We start from the raw sequence: 15183 nt of genomic DNA, 5'->3' as shown, positions 1-15183 counted from the left end.
AAGCCTCATTCACCTACAGTACAATAGCAGACATCTGAGAGTTCAGCTGCCTTTTGTACTGCAGAGGGAGAGGCTACAGCAGGCAGCAGTGCTCAGGCACTAAAGGGTCACCTTGGCAAACATAGAGGGATTTGTATCTTTATTGTAAAATATGCAAGGAATTTCACATAAGAGAAACACCGGGCAGAGCAGAGGCAGGTTCTCTACAGTAAGCAGCACATCGTAACAATGAGGCAAAGCAGATTTCTGAGCAGTCCACTGAAGGAAAGGTGAGGCTAGATGGAGGTTGAAGTTCAGCAGCTGGCAAGGGAGAAAAAAGGTGAAGAACAGACCCATGGACCCTCTCTGGGAAGGAAGAGCTAAACAATTGAGGCAGCTGAAGAAGACCTCCCATTTGATTTCTCATAGTGACTATTGGACAAGATTAGAAACAACTATATCTCAAAAAAAAAAAGATTAAATCATTACTCTTGGAAGACAGCAGACAGCAAGACATGAATTATGATGAAGCCTATGATAGAAACACAGCATTGAATATGTCATTTTCTTCCCATTTCACTCTGGAGATTCTCTCTTGTTGAGGAGAGATGCTCTCTACTTGTATGCCAGTGTGAAGAGAAGGGAAGGGCCTCCCTCACATGTACATCAGAAAAGAATTGAAAATGCAGGACAACCTACCACTCCCAGCACAGCTGGGATGCTTTCTCATCATTTGTCAATCAGGCCTAAACAACTGCAGAGGAAACTGTTGGGAATTTAAAGCAAATAATACATTTCAATGTATGCTTCAGAGGACTACCTGCAGAGAGGAAATGGTTAGCGATCAAAAACGGAGATGGGGAGAGCTGGAAGAAGAAAACTCCACATTAAGCAATTCAAGATCCTTACAGAAATCAAGGAGAGGGCATCTGAAATCTAGGAGCTTCTTAAAGCAAGCCGAGTTCAGGGACAGATGACTGAACGAGAGGAACAGGCAGCAGCCTGCTATGAAATGGCTTGGATTACAGGGCTGTATAGTGGAGTGAGCCTGAAAGGCATAAAAAAAAAATCAGTCTTAGATTTTACTCCTAAGCAGCAATAGTAAGGTTACAGTTACACAGGTTAACTCAAAGGTTACACAATAATCTTCCAGTTGCAGATACTGCACTTAAAAAATAATTCTGGACAGACCAGAAGGACTTCCAAAGAAGAAGAACATTAATTATTGTTTGAAAACCAGCTTGAAAACATCAGTATGATAAATAATGAGCTGTGCGCAAAAAGGAGGATACATAAAATGGACCCTGCAGAGGAGAATTATCTGCTCTCCACATACTGGGAACATCAGCCAAGAAAGACTGCGTTAAAGTTATAGGAAAAACTGTCCGGGCTGAGTACAATGACAACTTTCCAACATTAACTGAAATGCCTTTCAAAAATGTGTGTTGGGCCCATTTGACCATGGGGCAATGCATAATGCAATTCACCCTTCTTGCTCATCTAAAGGGAAATTCAGTCCTACAAACCTAGAACACCAGTGCGGCATCTGAATTTTTAATGAAGTTGAGGATTTGTCAGTTCTGGAACTTAGTAACTCAGGTGCTTCAAAAAAAAAAGTTCACAAGAGCTTGTATGGCCTCAATTAGGAAACGTCCACCTCTGTGTGAAGACTACTGAAAAAAATCCCAGCAGAAGCAGCCAAATCGGAAGTTATGCCAGATACATTAAGAAAACTGTGAAAACGGAGTAAGGATCTTCAGGAAACTATGATAACACAGAGGAGAACTATTCTGTTAACATGCGAAGAGGCAATTAAGAGCTTGAATCATGCCTCAAGTTCAGCTGTTTCCCTCAGGCAAACAGTAATAACAGTTGCTGACAGGCTCAGGGCAGCTGAGGAGTGTCCAAAGCACTTGGTGTTCCTATTAAACTCATGCCGCACAAGACTGCTTAGTAGGAGCCACAGCTATCATGCCACAAAGCTAGAGCAGGACGTGTACAAAGAGAATCACCTTCTCTCACAGGGATCAAGGAAGAACCTACAATCAACCTCGTGAGTCACTCACTCCTTAGGATGCTAATGCACACTACGCTAAACCAGTTCAGGAATAACCGGAATGATCAGATGCACCATGTGAACCCAGAATGCTTTACAGCTTTTATTAGAGCGTGAGCTGGTCGAAGAGACTTTTGACATAGCCTTGTAGGATCTGTAAAGCTACTACCTTTAATAACTCGTGAAAAGCAGCCAAATAACGGAGCAAAACACAGGGAAGTCAGAAGGCAGCCCAGGTTCCCAAGAGCAGAGGAATGTCAACACCAGATAGTCAACAGGAGATCACAAAGTCCAAAGGCTTCCCCCACAACATAAGAAAATCAAAACATTTTCATTTCCTTTGTTTTCCCAAAATAACCCTCTTCAGCATTTGCAGGGTAACTACCCCAAGACTATGCGCTAGTACTACAGTTCAAAGGTGGATTCATCCTCCCCAAGGAAGGGATCAAGAAACATTAGAAAACTGGTATATCTCTCAAAAGGATTGGCTCCAAACTGAGACAATACCTTTCCTAATGAACCAAGAAAGCTTACAGGCTGCAGAACTTATAGATACTGTATTTATATGCAATACAAGCCTCCCTCCAGGCAATGACGCTACACTAATAATGGAAAAATGGTCAGCATTCTGCAGGTAAACCAAAGCTGATAGGTTTTTAAGGTGAAAGGCAATCACAGCAGCCCAACAGTTTCCCACGAAAGAATGATTTAAGTGAGACAGTACTCTAGGCAAACACAGAAATGCCTTCATGCACAATGTTTCTTTTTAAAAGGAAGGGTAAAAGCAAATGACAGACTTGAGTTCAAAAGGCAAAGGGAGGACCACACTGATAAAATAGGTGAGCTGTACTATAAAGCTGCTTCCAACAAAACAGCTCTCAGACTCTGCTGGGTGGGCAAGAAAGCTGAGAGATGCAGGGTGGTTGTGCTATCATCAGCAGATACAGAACATAGCGGTGGCATGTTAAAATGGAAAAATGCATCTGATCCTTAGTACTGAGGCATATATGCTCTGATAAACAAGTATCAGACAACATTCTATTTATAGTTGGCAAATAGTTATTTGATAAGCAGACTGATAAAGAACAGAATATACACTATTGTCTGAACTGTTGTGATGCCAGAGAGTGTAGCGGTTTGACCGTTTCACAGTCTACATGCTTAAATATGCTGCATAGCAATGCCCATTACTGAAAAAGCAGTCTATCGCTGGGTGTGAAAGCACACACTGTGGGCAGATAAATAACCATAAAACGGTGTGCAGTTTGATCATAACTACCACTACTGTCATTGTGTAGCTGTGTTAAAATTTATATTCTAAAATATACAGTTAAACAACCGTATTGGCAGTTGTTTTGTTTTTCAGAAAGCAAGCCAGGGATTTATCAGAGAGGCATTACCACCAAGGACACCCTAACAATTAGGTCTAGATGGGAAATGCCAAGCTGGTGTTATCTCATTTGTTCTTATTCTCTATTCACAGAGTAGTCTTATAGAGATAATGTCCCAGGCTTGAAATTTATTTGACAATGGACAATGTGCAGAGAAATCTAATGAAAGCGTGTAGTCCCGCTGCCTTCAAGCAGGACATCAACCATTACAACATTCAGAGCATTCAAAAAATACTTCAAATCAACTGTGTCTTGTGTTTGAAAATTTCCATTTTCACCTAGTTCTAAAACTAAATATATGCAGGTCAGGCTGTTGCCATCCTCTATCTCATAAGCCCAGATCATTTCCTAATTGAGGAAACTGAGAAAAGGCAAAGCACGTGGAAGACCAGAGCAATATTCTGACTGTATTTATATTACAAGCACATGCCTAAATCTGCATGATGGCAAGCTACAACAGACTATTTCTAAAGAGAATACAAACCACCTCTGAGAAGTACTAAAAATATCAAGGATTTCTGACTTCAGCTCTTTTCTCTTCCCAGCTGAGGAATCTGTAAAGGCAACCCCTTAATGGGACTTGAGGTGCGTACTTAAGCAGTAAAACAAAAAAGCAACTCTAGGCAAAAACATCAAGGCATTTTGCATGGCTCTGGGGGCAGCTGTCCTGTAACTCCAGCTGAGGACAGAGGAACATTGGGAAGAATATATCTCCTGGTTTCTGTTTTATTTTCAAGTAGCCCTGGAACTTTGTGTGTTTTTCCTTAAGAAATAAAGGGTTTTGCCACAAACCTGCACTAACTGCTTTGGTGCCTCGTTGTCTGAAAAACAGTGTTTACTGGAAAGCCAAAAAGTCTATGCCTTCGCAAGAGCTACAGAAGACTAACTTTCCAAACTGTCAATCCACGGCCACAGGCTCAGGGCATCAAGCCTTGACAAACTCTTGTTCCAGCAAACAGATATCAATTCTTTGGCCACGCATCATCTCTAGTTGGACAACTGTGACCAGCGAATCAGCAACATCAACACAGAAAGTGCTCACAAAGTCAAATATAGCTTGTATTGTAGTAAAGACCATCCAAACGCTTGTTACTTTATTTTTTTCTCCTTCACTTCATAATGGCAAAGTTGATTTGAAGTAAGATACCCACAACGTTGCTTACACTTGTAAGAGCTAAAAGTATACTAAGCAGCACTGAACTACCACCACCAGAAGAGCCAAGATGGGCTTGTCACCTGCCATCTTCACCTGAAATGATAATCAGCCGAAACCAGGATAGGAAAAAAAAACCCCTTTGGTTAACTCCAAACCTCCCAGCTCATTCTGCTTGCTTTAGTCTCCTGAAATATGCAAATTTCTCCCTCTGTTTGCTCTAATCTTTTGTATTTTCTACTCCATTCAGTATTATGGTGGGGACTCATACAAATTATCTTCATACTCTATTCTTTGCAGACTGTAAAAATTGTAATTACTTTCTCCATCAGCGATAATTCAGTCAGTTATACTCAGTACAAATTCATGTTTATTTAGAGATACTTATAAGAGCAAAAAAAACCCTCCACCAAAAGGTTTATCACAAAGAAACATTTTTATGTTATAAAGCCTTAAGGCTATTGAGAATAGGGTTATCATTAGAGTTATCAAATGACTGCATATTAAGATCTAATTGAAAAACTTATTACAGAGCTTCCCCTCCTTCTGCAGCAACAATTTATGGCACATTTTGTCACTACATGTTCAGCAGTCTGTACAAACCATGGCGCTTAACTAACAAGATGGCAGAGGCAGGTATTCACAGCATAAGCTATAAATACTCAAATGAGTCAGGGATTGTAAGTCTGGTTGTAAATCACACCCAATTTGTAGGCTGAAACACATTTCCTGATCTTATGTGAAAACCTCTGCTGGTTCCTACAATAATATGACACAAATTAGAAAAACCTCAAAACTTCTCTTTAGAAGACTGATTACCTTACACACAGTCATAATTCTGGTTAAAATACTGATGAGATTCTCTGAAAAGTTTAGTTTTCCTTATTTCCTGTGGAACTACTATTAAACATGAGTAACATCTACCACAACCAGAAAGAGCCCATTATCAATGTACGTAAAACCGCACTTCTGTATGAGCTGAATTCATCACAGAACACAGGCAGGTAATTCACATCCAACCGAGTACAAGCAGAGAACATTCGAACAGCCCATTCGGGCAGGATAAGTGAAGAATCAATCTAAAAACTATGCAACAATCTACAGTGGCTGATTTGGAAAATGAAAATACTTGTCTTTGCAGAAAGGTCTGGCTGCTACCTCTGTCATCAAAATAGAAAGGCCAGAGCAAGGGATGGATCTCTGTCTTTTCATAAACTCTTTTTCTCACTTTTAACTTCTATTTATAATACAGTTGACTGTGTCCTCCAGATAAAATTATACAGTACTTGCGCATAAGCAACCACAAACTGTTAAAGGCTTTCCATTCTTATAAGTCCCCCAAAATAAAATGTATTAAGAGTGTCTACCTTGGTAAAATAGTCTCTCAGTCTGCAGACAACCCTCCTGACTCTGCAAGCTGCATATTAAAATCATCATGTGGTGAAGCGTCTCAAGACGCATGGCACAGATAGCCTGGGGGAGGGGAAAGCTCCAGGAAGCAGACCGACAGGGCAGTGAAGGGAATAGTGCTCAGCTTCAGGATCCACTTGGTACTGCTTCAACATGAGGACAAGTGGTGCTGGACATGGCTTGCAGAATCCCGGGATTATGACAGCTATTCCTGCTTCTGTTAATCCTGCTTGCATCCCAGTAAAATGTGAGCTGGAAAGTTCCAACAGGGAAATTGGAAAGCCTGACAATGCTCGCTTCAGGGTCCCTATACCATGAAACATGCTTGAAAGACCATCTGCTGGACAGAAAGCATAAAGAGGCAGAGGACCGCTGCAGCTCTGGCTCTAGTAGGGCTCAAAGGGAAAATAGCCTTATTGGCAGACTGATGTTATTTCTGTAATTAGACTAAAATGGTAATATCAAATTAACTCTTTTTACCTCTGTGTTTGCAGATTTAACACTCACCTTGCATTATAGATAACAATGGAGAATGAAGACAGACACTTTGCCTTTCAATTACTGGTGGCAGATCTTTGAGTAACAAACCACTTAAGCTATTTGATACCAGCGCTTTAACTTCATTTCAGACAAAGCGCATAGAATTCAGCTGGGATGGGAGTAAAGCAGTAAAGGAAATGTTCACCTGTGTGCTGACTAAACACGCGACAAGATGGCTAGAAGAAAAGCAGGCAGCAAACTGTATTGACCTCATAATACTTATCAGTAGCATAGCTTTCTTACAAGCTCCCTGTAGCTATTAATTAACAGCCATTTACTATACTAGTGACTATTTAATACACAGTACAAAACTCTCGCTGGTAGTTACAGCTGAATGTTTTCATTACAAAAGCCTTTACACACAAACTTTCTGTATCAAGTGCATATAAACTGGCAAGAGTTTACACATTGAAAATAAAACACTAATTGCTGTGCTCAACAGTCCCTGTTTTCAAAAAAAATTACCACAGAAGACAGTAACATGGAAGTACAAGGCACAGCGCTCAATAAAAAAAACATGTTCATTTCGCACCTCATCTTATTCTGCAGCTCCTCTCCAGCTGAACAGACCACTTTCATTAGTTTTCAAGTAACTGAGAAACATTGATCTTTTTTTCCTTTCACACATTTCCCTACAACTGTACATTTATGGAAGATTCCGCCTAACAAAAATACTCTGGCAAACAATGTTGCAGAAAAATATCAGGAACTCAAGATGCCATTATGCAGAGAAGACTTAAGAGTTGGATCCTTGTTTAAAACAGGAAAAAAATATTTTGACTGTTTAAAAGGAGCTGTGGTAAGGGGGAGCATTTCCTACCCACTGGACCAGCCACTCCAGAAGGCAGCCAAATACCTTTCCTCTATTGGTGGAAATGCATGTTTATTTTGGAAGGATTTTGTGCTCCACATTACAAATGGAAACATTCAGCTTGGGCTGAGGCTTCGGAGCAATATTTAACTGACAACACACCATACACACACCCACAGGAAACCTCTTTCCTCCTCACTCATTTCTCTTTCCTGAGGCCTCACCAGCGACTGAACATGCAACAGCCGGTATCACCTTACTGCAAATTACAACTCCCCACACAAAGCACGCGAGTTAATTACTACATAGGACAGCATCACCACATGTTCCAATGTGCTACAGAAATAAGTGAAAATCTTAATATTAAATTAAAAGCACCTTGATCATAGCAGAGGTCTGTGTAGCAGTACAGAAGAAGCCAATCAGAAGGGCTACTGCTTCTTCAATCAGAAGTGTCTTCACTTCAATCAGAAGTGTCTCACTGCTTATGAAGTCCTTCAGTTTATCCCACCTTAGCTACATCAAGGAAGTGCCTGCTCCTCCAAAAACAGAGCTATAAATACAGTATATGTTTTAAAATACCATATATTATTTATAAATAAATACATACATATAGGAAAATTACAGCATAAATACATTGTCTCCGATCAGCTGGAAGCAGGAAGATCCTTCCGTACCCCACCTCCCGTTGTACAATGCATTTCTCTCCAATATGACACAAACAGCGTAAGCATCTCTCAGTGCTATAGCAACCCAGTTGCAGAATGGAATGACACATCAATAACCACAAGTTACCTCACACATGGAAAGATCTTACCTATCAAAATCCAGATATAGCAAATTCTATGATTCTGCAAATGGTTTGGTTCCAGCCTGGTTTTAAGCTTTATAATATCCTGCAGAGCGGCATGCAGTACCTGCTCCGTCAATTCACCCAGTTGTACTGTGTTATCCTGCCTTTACAATGAATTTAATTGCTGCGCCCCAGATAGGAAATAAATTAACTAAATTCGATGGTAATCCCTGTGTTCCCTTTTAGTTCTAGTAGCATTTCTGACTTTTAAAAATGTATCAAAATAAAATACCTGGTGCAGCACTGCATTAAAGTTTAAAGCCAACTTTGTGAAAAAAACTTTCAAAGCAATTTTTTTCCTTCCATGAATTTACATTTTCTATATTTTAAGAAATTCCTGCTACCCATCACGAGCTTGTGTACATACCTCCTAAAGATAAATGTAAAAGAACACTACTATTATATAGGAAGAGATCACCCTTAAAAGCACCAAGGGGTTGCCCACCAAAGGAAATTAAAACCAGGGCCATCGATATGACTCTACATAACCGCCGACCCTTGCACTGAACACAAAAGGTTCGGTTTCTATACAGGCCAGGTCAACTCTTTCCAGTGAAGCCTAACTACAAAAAGGTGAATTATTGCCTCCTGACAGATAAAACAATAAAAGCCAGGATTGCTTAATATTTATCCTATCTTTATTTACTCATTTTTTTCCCAATTCATATTTTATAGCAGGATCATAGGATGCTTCAATACAAAGATAACAGGGGCCAGGGAAATAAAAAAAATCAAACCTAGGGAGAAATACAGCACTTAAACTTGAAAGAAACGAACTCACAGGCGTACCTGAAAATCTGAAGTTATCTTGCTCCTTTTAAAAACTTAAACTTGACATTTTCAAGCAATTAAAAAGAAAGCTGTCACAACTAAGACAGAAATAATAATATCCCGCATAGGAAAGCAGAAGGTACCGTGTTTCAACATTAACAGAAATGAAGACCTACTATATTATCACGTGAAAGTGAACTTCGTTACTCTGCCAGCAAACTCATCTGCTGTTGAATTATGATATTTAAAAGTCATTATAATACATTACAGAACAGTGGAACCTTTTCACACAGAAACGAGCTGATACAGAGGAAGAAATATGTAATACCATGGAAACAGAAATATTCCATTTAGACAGAAATTACTCTGATGTATCTTAATTCTGATTTTTTTTTTTTTTTTGTATTTAAGATTTTGAAGGGCTTAGCTACTTCTGCTACCTTCTCCCGAAAAGCTGCAAGCTATGGGAAATCTTACGGGGCCAATGTAAGAGAATGCAGACCAAAATTTTCTGATTTTGCGCTTCCCACATAAGAAAAATTTGGAAAGGAAAGTATAAAGTTCCAATAATCACTTGGTAGATTTTCTTCATCACGGAGTTAAGAGTTTACTTTTCTGAATTCAGTATTACTGAAACAATACTTAATTTCTGCTGTATAAATACATAAAAAGTGTTCAAAGCATAAGTTGTTTTGTCAACCCCATATGTTAGGGTTGGCTCTTTTCTAATTCCCAGTCTTTGGGAATCTGGGAAGCTCTACTTGCCTGTCTGTCACCTAATTACCCAGTGATAAATAACAGTGCTTATTAACTCATTCAGACAGCCTTGAGTTCTGCGTAGTGCCACGTAACTCAAAGGACAGACTGGGTAAAATGACAGTGGGCCAATAGTTGCAGAAAAACATCATCACCCCAACTCTCCTCATGAACCTCCTCCTAAGGCACCTAGGAGCTCAGCGCCCCAAGAATGCCTTGCTGATCTCTGTTGCTTTCTGGGCCATGTTGCAAACCAATTCAATTCACTCCCCAGGTGAAAACCCACATGGAAAGAGAAAAACGCAATGGTGGAGGTGGGGGAAACAGCTTTCTCCTACATTCAATCGATTGAGTTTAGTCACTAACTTAAGTTCAATTGTGCATGTGGGGGAGAGATTTACCCTTTTTAATGAAAACTGGTTGTTTTTTAAATAGATAAACTAGATAACTAAAATAGATAACTACTACCAACTAAATGAGAAACTACATCCATCTTGATATTAGACAAAAAAGATGACATATGTTATGACAGAAACTTAATCCATATATCCTTGCCAAAAAGGTGCCATCCAATAGCCAGCAAAATAAGCAAAGAAAAAGCTTACACTGATAACTCCAACATACAGCCAGAAACTGCAAGAGAACTCTAAGAACAGCACTATCCTAGTAAGATACACTCTCTCCATTAAAGAGACGTTAAAAATAAAAGGTGTAAATTAGTTCTTAAACTAATTTACAGAAATATCACATGGTTCACAAAGAAGAAATGTGAACTTACCTTTGGTTTTTTGTTCAGCAGCCTGAAAGAAGAAAAGAATAAAATAAATCAACATCTAATAACTACAGAGCTGCAGGCCTAACTTTCTGCAGAAACTGCTTGCACAAGCCAGGTTCCTATTAAGGACTGGAGAACGTTAGTCAAACTTTATTCGTTAGGTACAGCTTAGGTACAGTTTAACGCTATGTGTTAAGAACAGTTACCTTTGTCTGACTGAAGGCAAAAGCAGATGCTGAAGAGACATCATAAAACCTGACAAGCAGCATTACAGTACTCCCCTCCACCCACCCAGCTCTCGGTCACTTGAGATCCAGAGGCTTCCTGAACCAAACAGTGCATTTATGGACTCCTTAACATTCACCGTAATTAACCTCTGTGAATTTGTCCAGCATCCCTTTGCATCCATCCATACTATCAGCTTACACAGATTAACTGCACATTTAGACAAGACCCATCTTTTTTTATCTGTTTAGAATCTACCCCCTTTTTTTTTCATGATGCCTAATTTTTGTACTGTAAAAGACAGTGATTAATTCCTACCCACATACTAAGAGCCATTTAAGATTAAAACTAAGTAATCCAGAAAATTAGGCAGGAGAACGCAGACTACAGAAAATGCACAATGGCCTCGGAATCCACAGTCACTTCAGTATCAGTTGAGACTAATCCAGTTAACTTTGCATTGATGATGAAGTTGATGAGGGACATTCCCATGACAGCTGTGGGAGCAGGAACTTAACATCAGGGAAGAGTAAGCAGCTTGGGGAGCGCTAATGAACTGTCACAACTGCTTTTGCAGAGATTTTCCTGCCATGGCCTCACTCAAAGTGGACCGGACTACTCGTTTGTGGCAGAACTATTCAAAGAAGCAAAGACTAGAGAATCAGTATCTGTACATTAGAGGAAAAAGTGAGTTTCGTATTTAAAACAGTCACGCCAACAAACCTTTTTCTGAGCACCTTCCTTCTTTTTCTTTTCTTCCTGCTTTTTCTTTTTCTTTTCTTCCATCAAATGTTCCTCTTCTTGTGTTTCTTGTTCTTTCTCCCTGATAAGAATAAAGGTTGAGAAGAACTTTTCAGTAAGATGATGTTTATCTAGGAAGGTAAACAATCCCTACTTACTGCTAACTCTATACAGTTCATGTTTAAAAAGGGCTGCTTATAATTCTGTAATAAAAGGATTTATAAAACAAAAAGAAACATTGCTCCAAAGCTGAATCCAGTGACAAATAAAATAGAAAATGAAAATACAGAACGAACATATTTTATTTGGAGCCCCTTATTTGGAACCTCTTTCCACAAATCACTCAAAAGTACTACTTCATTTTAGCACATTCTATGGAAAGAAAGTTTAAACCAAACAAAACAGAAAAAAAAAAAGGACAAACTCTACGCAATTGATATAAGTTCTGGTGGCTTTTAACAGCTATGATTCACCATATACCTTACAGATCATAAATGCAGTATTTTCCAATAGGTTTTCTTTTTCTGATCAAACCCTTATGCTATTTTGAGTTCATCCTATAAATTCTAGCAGAATTTGCATAAATATAAAACAAGACCATTACAGTAGCATTTTGGTTAAAATTCAATCTAAGCTGTCCCAAATCACGAAGAAAATCTATTTGAACCCCCACCATCCATGCTTTTTTCATCCATCCTTGCAACAAATGGTTTTAACAATGAACACCCTCAACACCCTTCCAAATAAATACCAACGCAAATAATTCATTTAGTTCTCTAAAACCATTTTATCTTCCTTGACAGCTCTTTCGGTCCTGATCATTTATCAGCTTTACAAATCTTCTGAGAAGACTCTGTTCCTGATGGGCTGAAACCATTACTATCATTATTAGTTTCACTGTCTTCCACTTATTGCTATACATTTAACTTGCCAAAGCCTACAGCCCCTTCTCCCCCATTTTTTCATTTAGGTTTTCTTTGTGATTGTTGTTAATCAAGCTCTTTCTAGTTATAATATTCTTTGCTCAATTGTTGTATCACAACGGGTCTGAGGGGGCAGGGGGCTGCTCTTTACTTAAAAAGCAGAAACAGAAGCTCCTCAGATTTTGCACAACATGTCTTCAAACACTCCCCATGAAGCATTTTGCCATTTAACTGCTTCTGTTGTTTCCCTTTTAAGAAGTTTGCACATTCTTACACAGTTTCTCTTTTTATAAAACAGGAATATTGTATTCAGTTTTTTTAAATTCTGGCTGTTGAAGGCTGTTCTGGTTTTTGGCATTTTGACTTGCCTGGAAATACTGATTTTGGCCCCTGCAGATGCTTTTAACACTTAATCCTGCACAGCACTGCAGATTAAACCACACACAGCTTCCCTTCCCTTGTGTTACCCAACACGATAAATTTTCCAGTAACCAATTCGGAGGTCTAAGCATAGGCGTTAATGCCCTTTTAGACACTTTACAGCACTCAGACTATTTACAGAAGTGATGGATATGGTAAGACAGTCTGTAAGAGCAGCCGGAGGTTAGGCACATCTGGAAGCACTTGGTGCACAACTGGAGTTCAGAACACCTAAAGTGGCACTGAGTATCTGCATCTAAACACCCAAATCCCTTTCCGTCATGACCAAAAATTCATCACCTACATGACTGCTCACCTTCATGCCAAGGGCTGCCTTTCAAACAGTGCTCAGTAGAGCAACGTCTGAGAAACAACTGCTCTTAAGAATTGCAGGTGGGTACTTGCACCACACACTTCACACTGCCCTTAAGAAAAAGGTACTTAATGTTGTGCCTTTAAAAGGATGTTCTAGAAGGGTGTGGAAAGGATGATTTACATTACCAAACTGATTTGAAACTGTAGCAGATGACTTTATTCCCTAGCTCTGGAGAGGAAGAGAAGCCCCCAGGATTTCAGTCACTACGAAGTAACAACATCCAGGACCTTCAGGGCTTCCTACCCAAGTCACAGCACACCCCATCAAGCCCGTGTCTCCCAGTGAACTCTCCCAAACTGTCAGACTGTTGCCAAGGGAAGCACTAGCCTTTTCCTCTTCCTTTCTGCTGCTTTTTTAAAGCAAGTGAATGAAACAAGTCAGTGCAAAATGAGAAACTTTTTGGTTTTCTCTCACTAGCACTTAAGAAAGCCCAGGACGTTACTGCAATTCCAGAATACCACAATTACATTTAAATCCCTTTTAACAGTCAGTACAGTATAAAACAAAAAAAACCAAAAACAAAAAAAAATCCCCAAACCCTAATCCCAACAACAAAAAACCCACCACCACCAAAACACATCTCCACAACTTGTCTCAATTTGCAGTTTTCTTTAACAAATGAAGATACCTACTTCCCAACTTTCTTGTTAGGCCTTCTTTTAACCACAAGTTCATCACAGCCAAAGTCTCAAACTGGACTCCACTTCTCTGTGTCCAGCCTTTCTGTCCTCTAAAGGAAGATCTGACATTAAACAAGCACTGATCTTTGTTATCCCCTGTCTTCTGCAGGTAACACACCACGTCAGAGGATTTTCCAAATCAAAAGAAGAGCAAACAGTTTGCTCCATTAAAAATACAACATATTTTATTACCATATTATCATCCCAATTGCGAGATAAGAGACAGAAGTGCCACTCCTAACAGAAACCTGTTTGGGCTCATGTTTTTTGGGTTTTTTTTTTTTCATTTCTGAGATTAAAATAGCCTCGGATTAACTCAGAAAATGATACTATAATTTTTAATGAAGTTCAATTTTCAAAACCGATTTACATAATGACACTTCTGAATACATGTGCTTTAAATATGCTTAAAATAGAAATAAAGCTCCAAGTGACCCCTCAGATGGCAACTCTTGCTGTCACTTCTAGGCAGAAATTAGTCATCTCAGAACAAAACAAAAGGAAAACAATAAAAACATTGCTATATAAAGTTTAATTACATTGTCAGAGGCATGTGTTGCAGTTTTACTTCCTGAGCAACAATTTAATCTTTATTACAGGAAACAGGCTAAAAAATTTATGAATACAAAGCTCATATGATTTAAAACAAAGTGTCTTAGAATAGACTCATAGGAGTTTGCCTTTTCCATATATATGGATCTGATATATCAAAGTCACGGGGAAAATTTATAAGCAGAGTTTTGCTATAGCATCAAGTGTTGTTCTGAAAGATTACAATTACTAAATCTAACTCTAAACCAAGGTTACCTTAAAAGTACACGTACTGAGGAGCTCTATCTGAATAGGAAGGCAAGGTGAAACCCAAGTCAGCCACGGTTAGAATGAGTTAGAATTATGGCCATGCAGAAAGGCTTATTAATCCCTTTGCAAAACTAACAAACCTAGGCTGATGATATTTTTTATGCTAAGTGAGAGCTTCAGTTCTCTAGTTGGTAACAGACACAAGACTGCTTTCACCTCAGGAGCCACAGCTAGTAGTTTGAATTAGCACCAATATGACACTAACAGGATTTTGCAATATGCCTTTTGGGAATATCGTATTCTTAAACAAACTTCTGGTGTCTATGTGTGTTATTGCATGCAAGGTTATTACCCATCCTGTGTTTCAGAGTTTAAAAGTTCCTGCAATAGCTGAGAACTAAACAGACTTGTCTCTCTCTCCCCTCCATGTGACACAGCTCCAAACCTAGCAGCCTAATGAATTTTGTTTGCACATATTTAAGATGCTGAAGGTTTGTTTATTTACACAGGAAAACTGCCCAG

The 15183-nt window shown here is 39.1% G+C and overlaps 1 protein-coding gene across 1 annotated transcript in view; it reads right to left on the bottom strand.

Moving 5' to 3' along the window:
* Nucleotides 1-15183, bottom strand: part of LOC128854036 (uncharacterized) — a 282274-nt gene that overhangs the window by 15096 nt on the left and 251995 nt on the right. Inside the window, exons 6-7 of the mRNA XM_054083674.1 lie at nucleotides 11444-11543; nucleotides 10499-10520 (exon numbers count right to left, since the gene is read on the bottom strand). Of these exons, the coding sequence (XP_053939649.1) occupies nucleotides 10499-10520; nucleotides 11444-11543 (122 nt within the window). The remainder of the gene's footprint in view (nucleotides 1-10498; nucleotides 10521-11443; nucleotides 11544-15183) is intronic.

The sequence above is a fragment of the Cuculus canorus genome, chromosome 18 (assembly GCF_017976375.1).
Source record: "Cuculus canorus isolate bCucCan1 chromosome 18, bCucCan1.pri, whole genome shotgun sequence".
In the NCBI taxonomy this organism is placed as follows: Eukaryota; Metazoa; Chordata; class Aves; order Cuculiformes; family Cuculidae; genus Cuculus; species Cuculus canorus.
The sequence above is the reverse complement of the archived record's forward strand: the minus strand, read 5'-3'. Positions and strand labels throughout refer to the sequence as shown.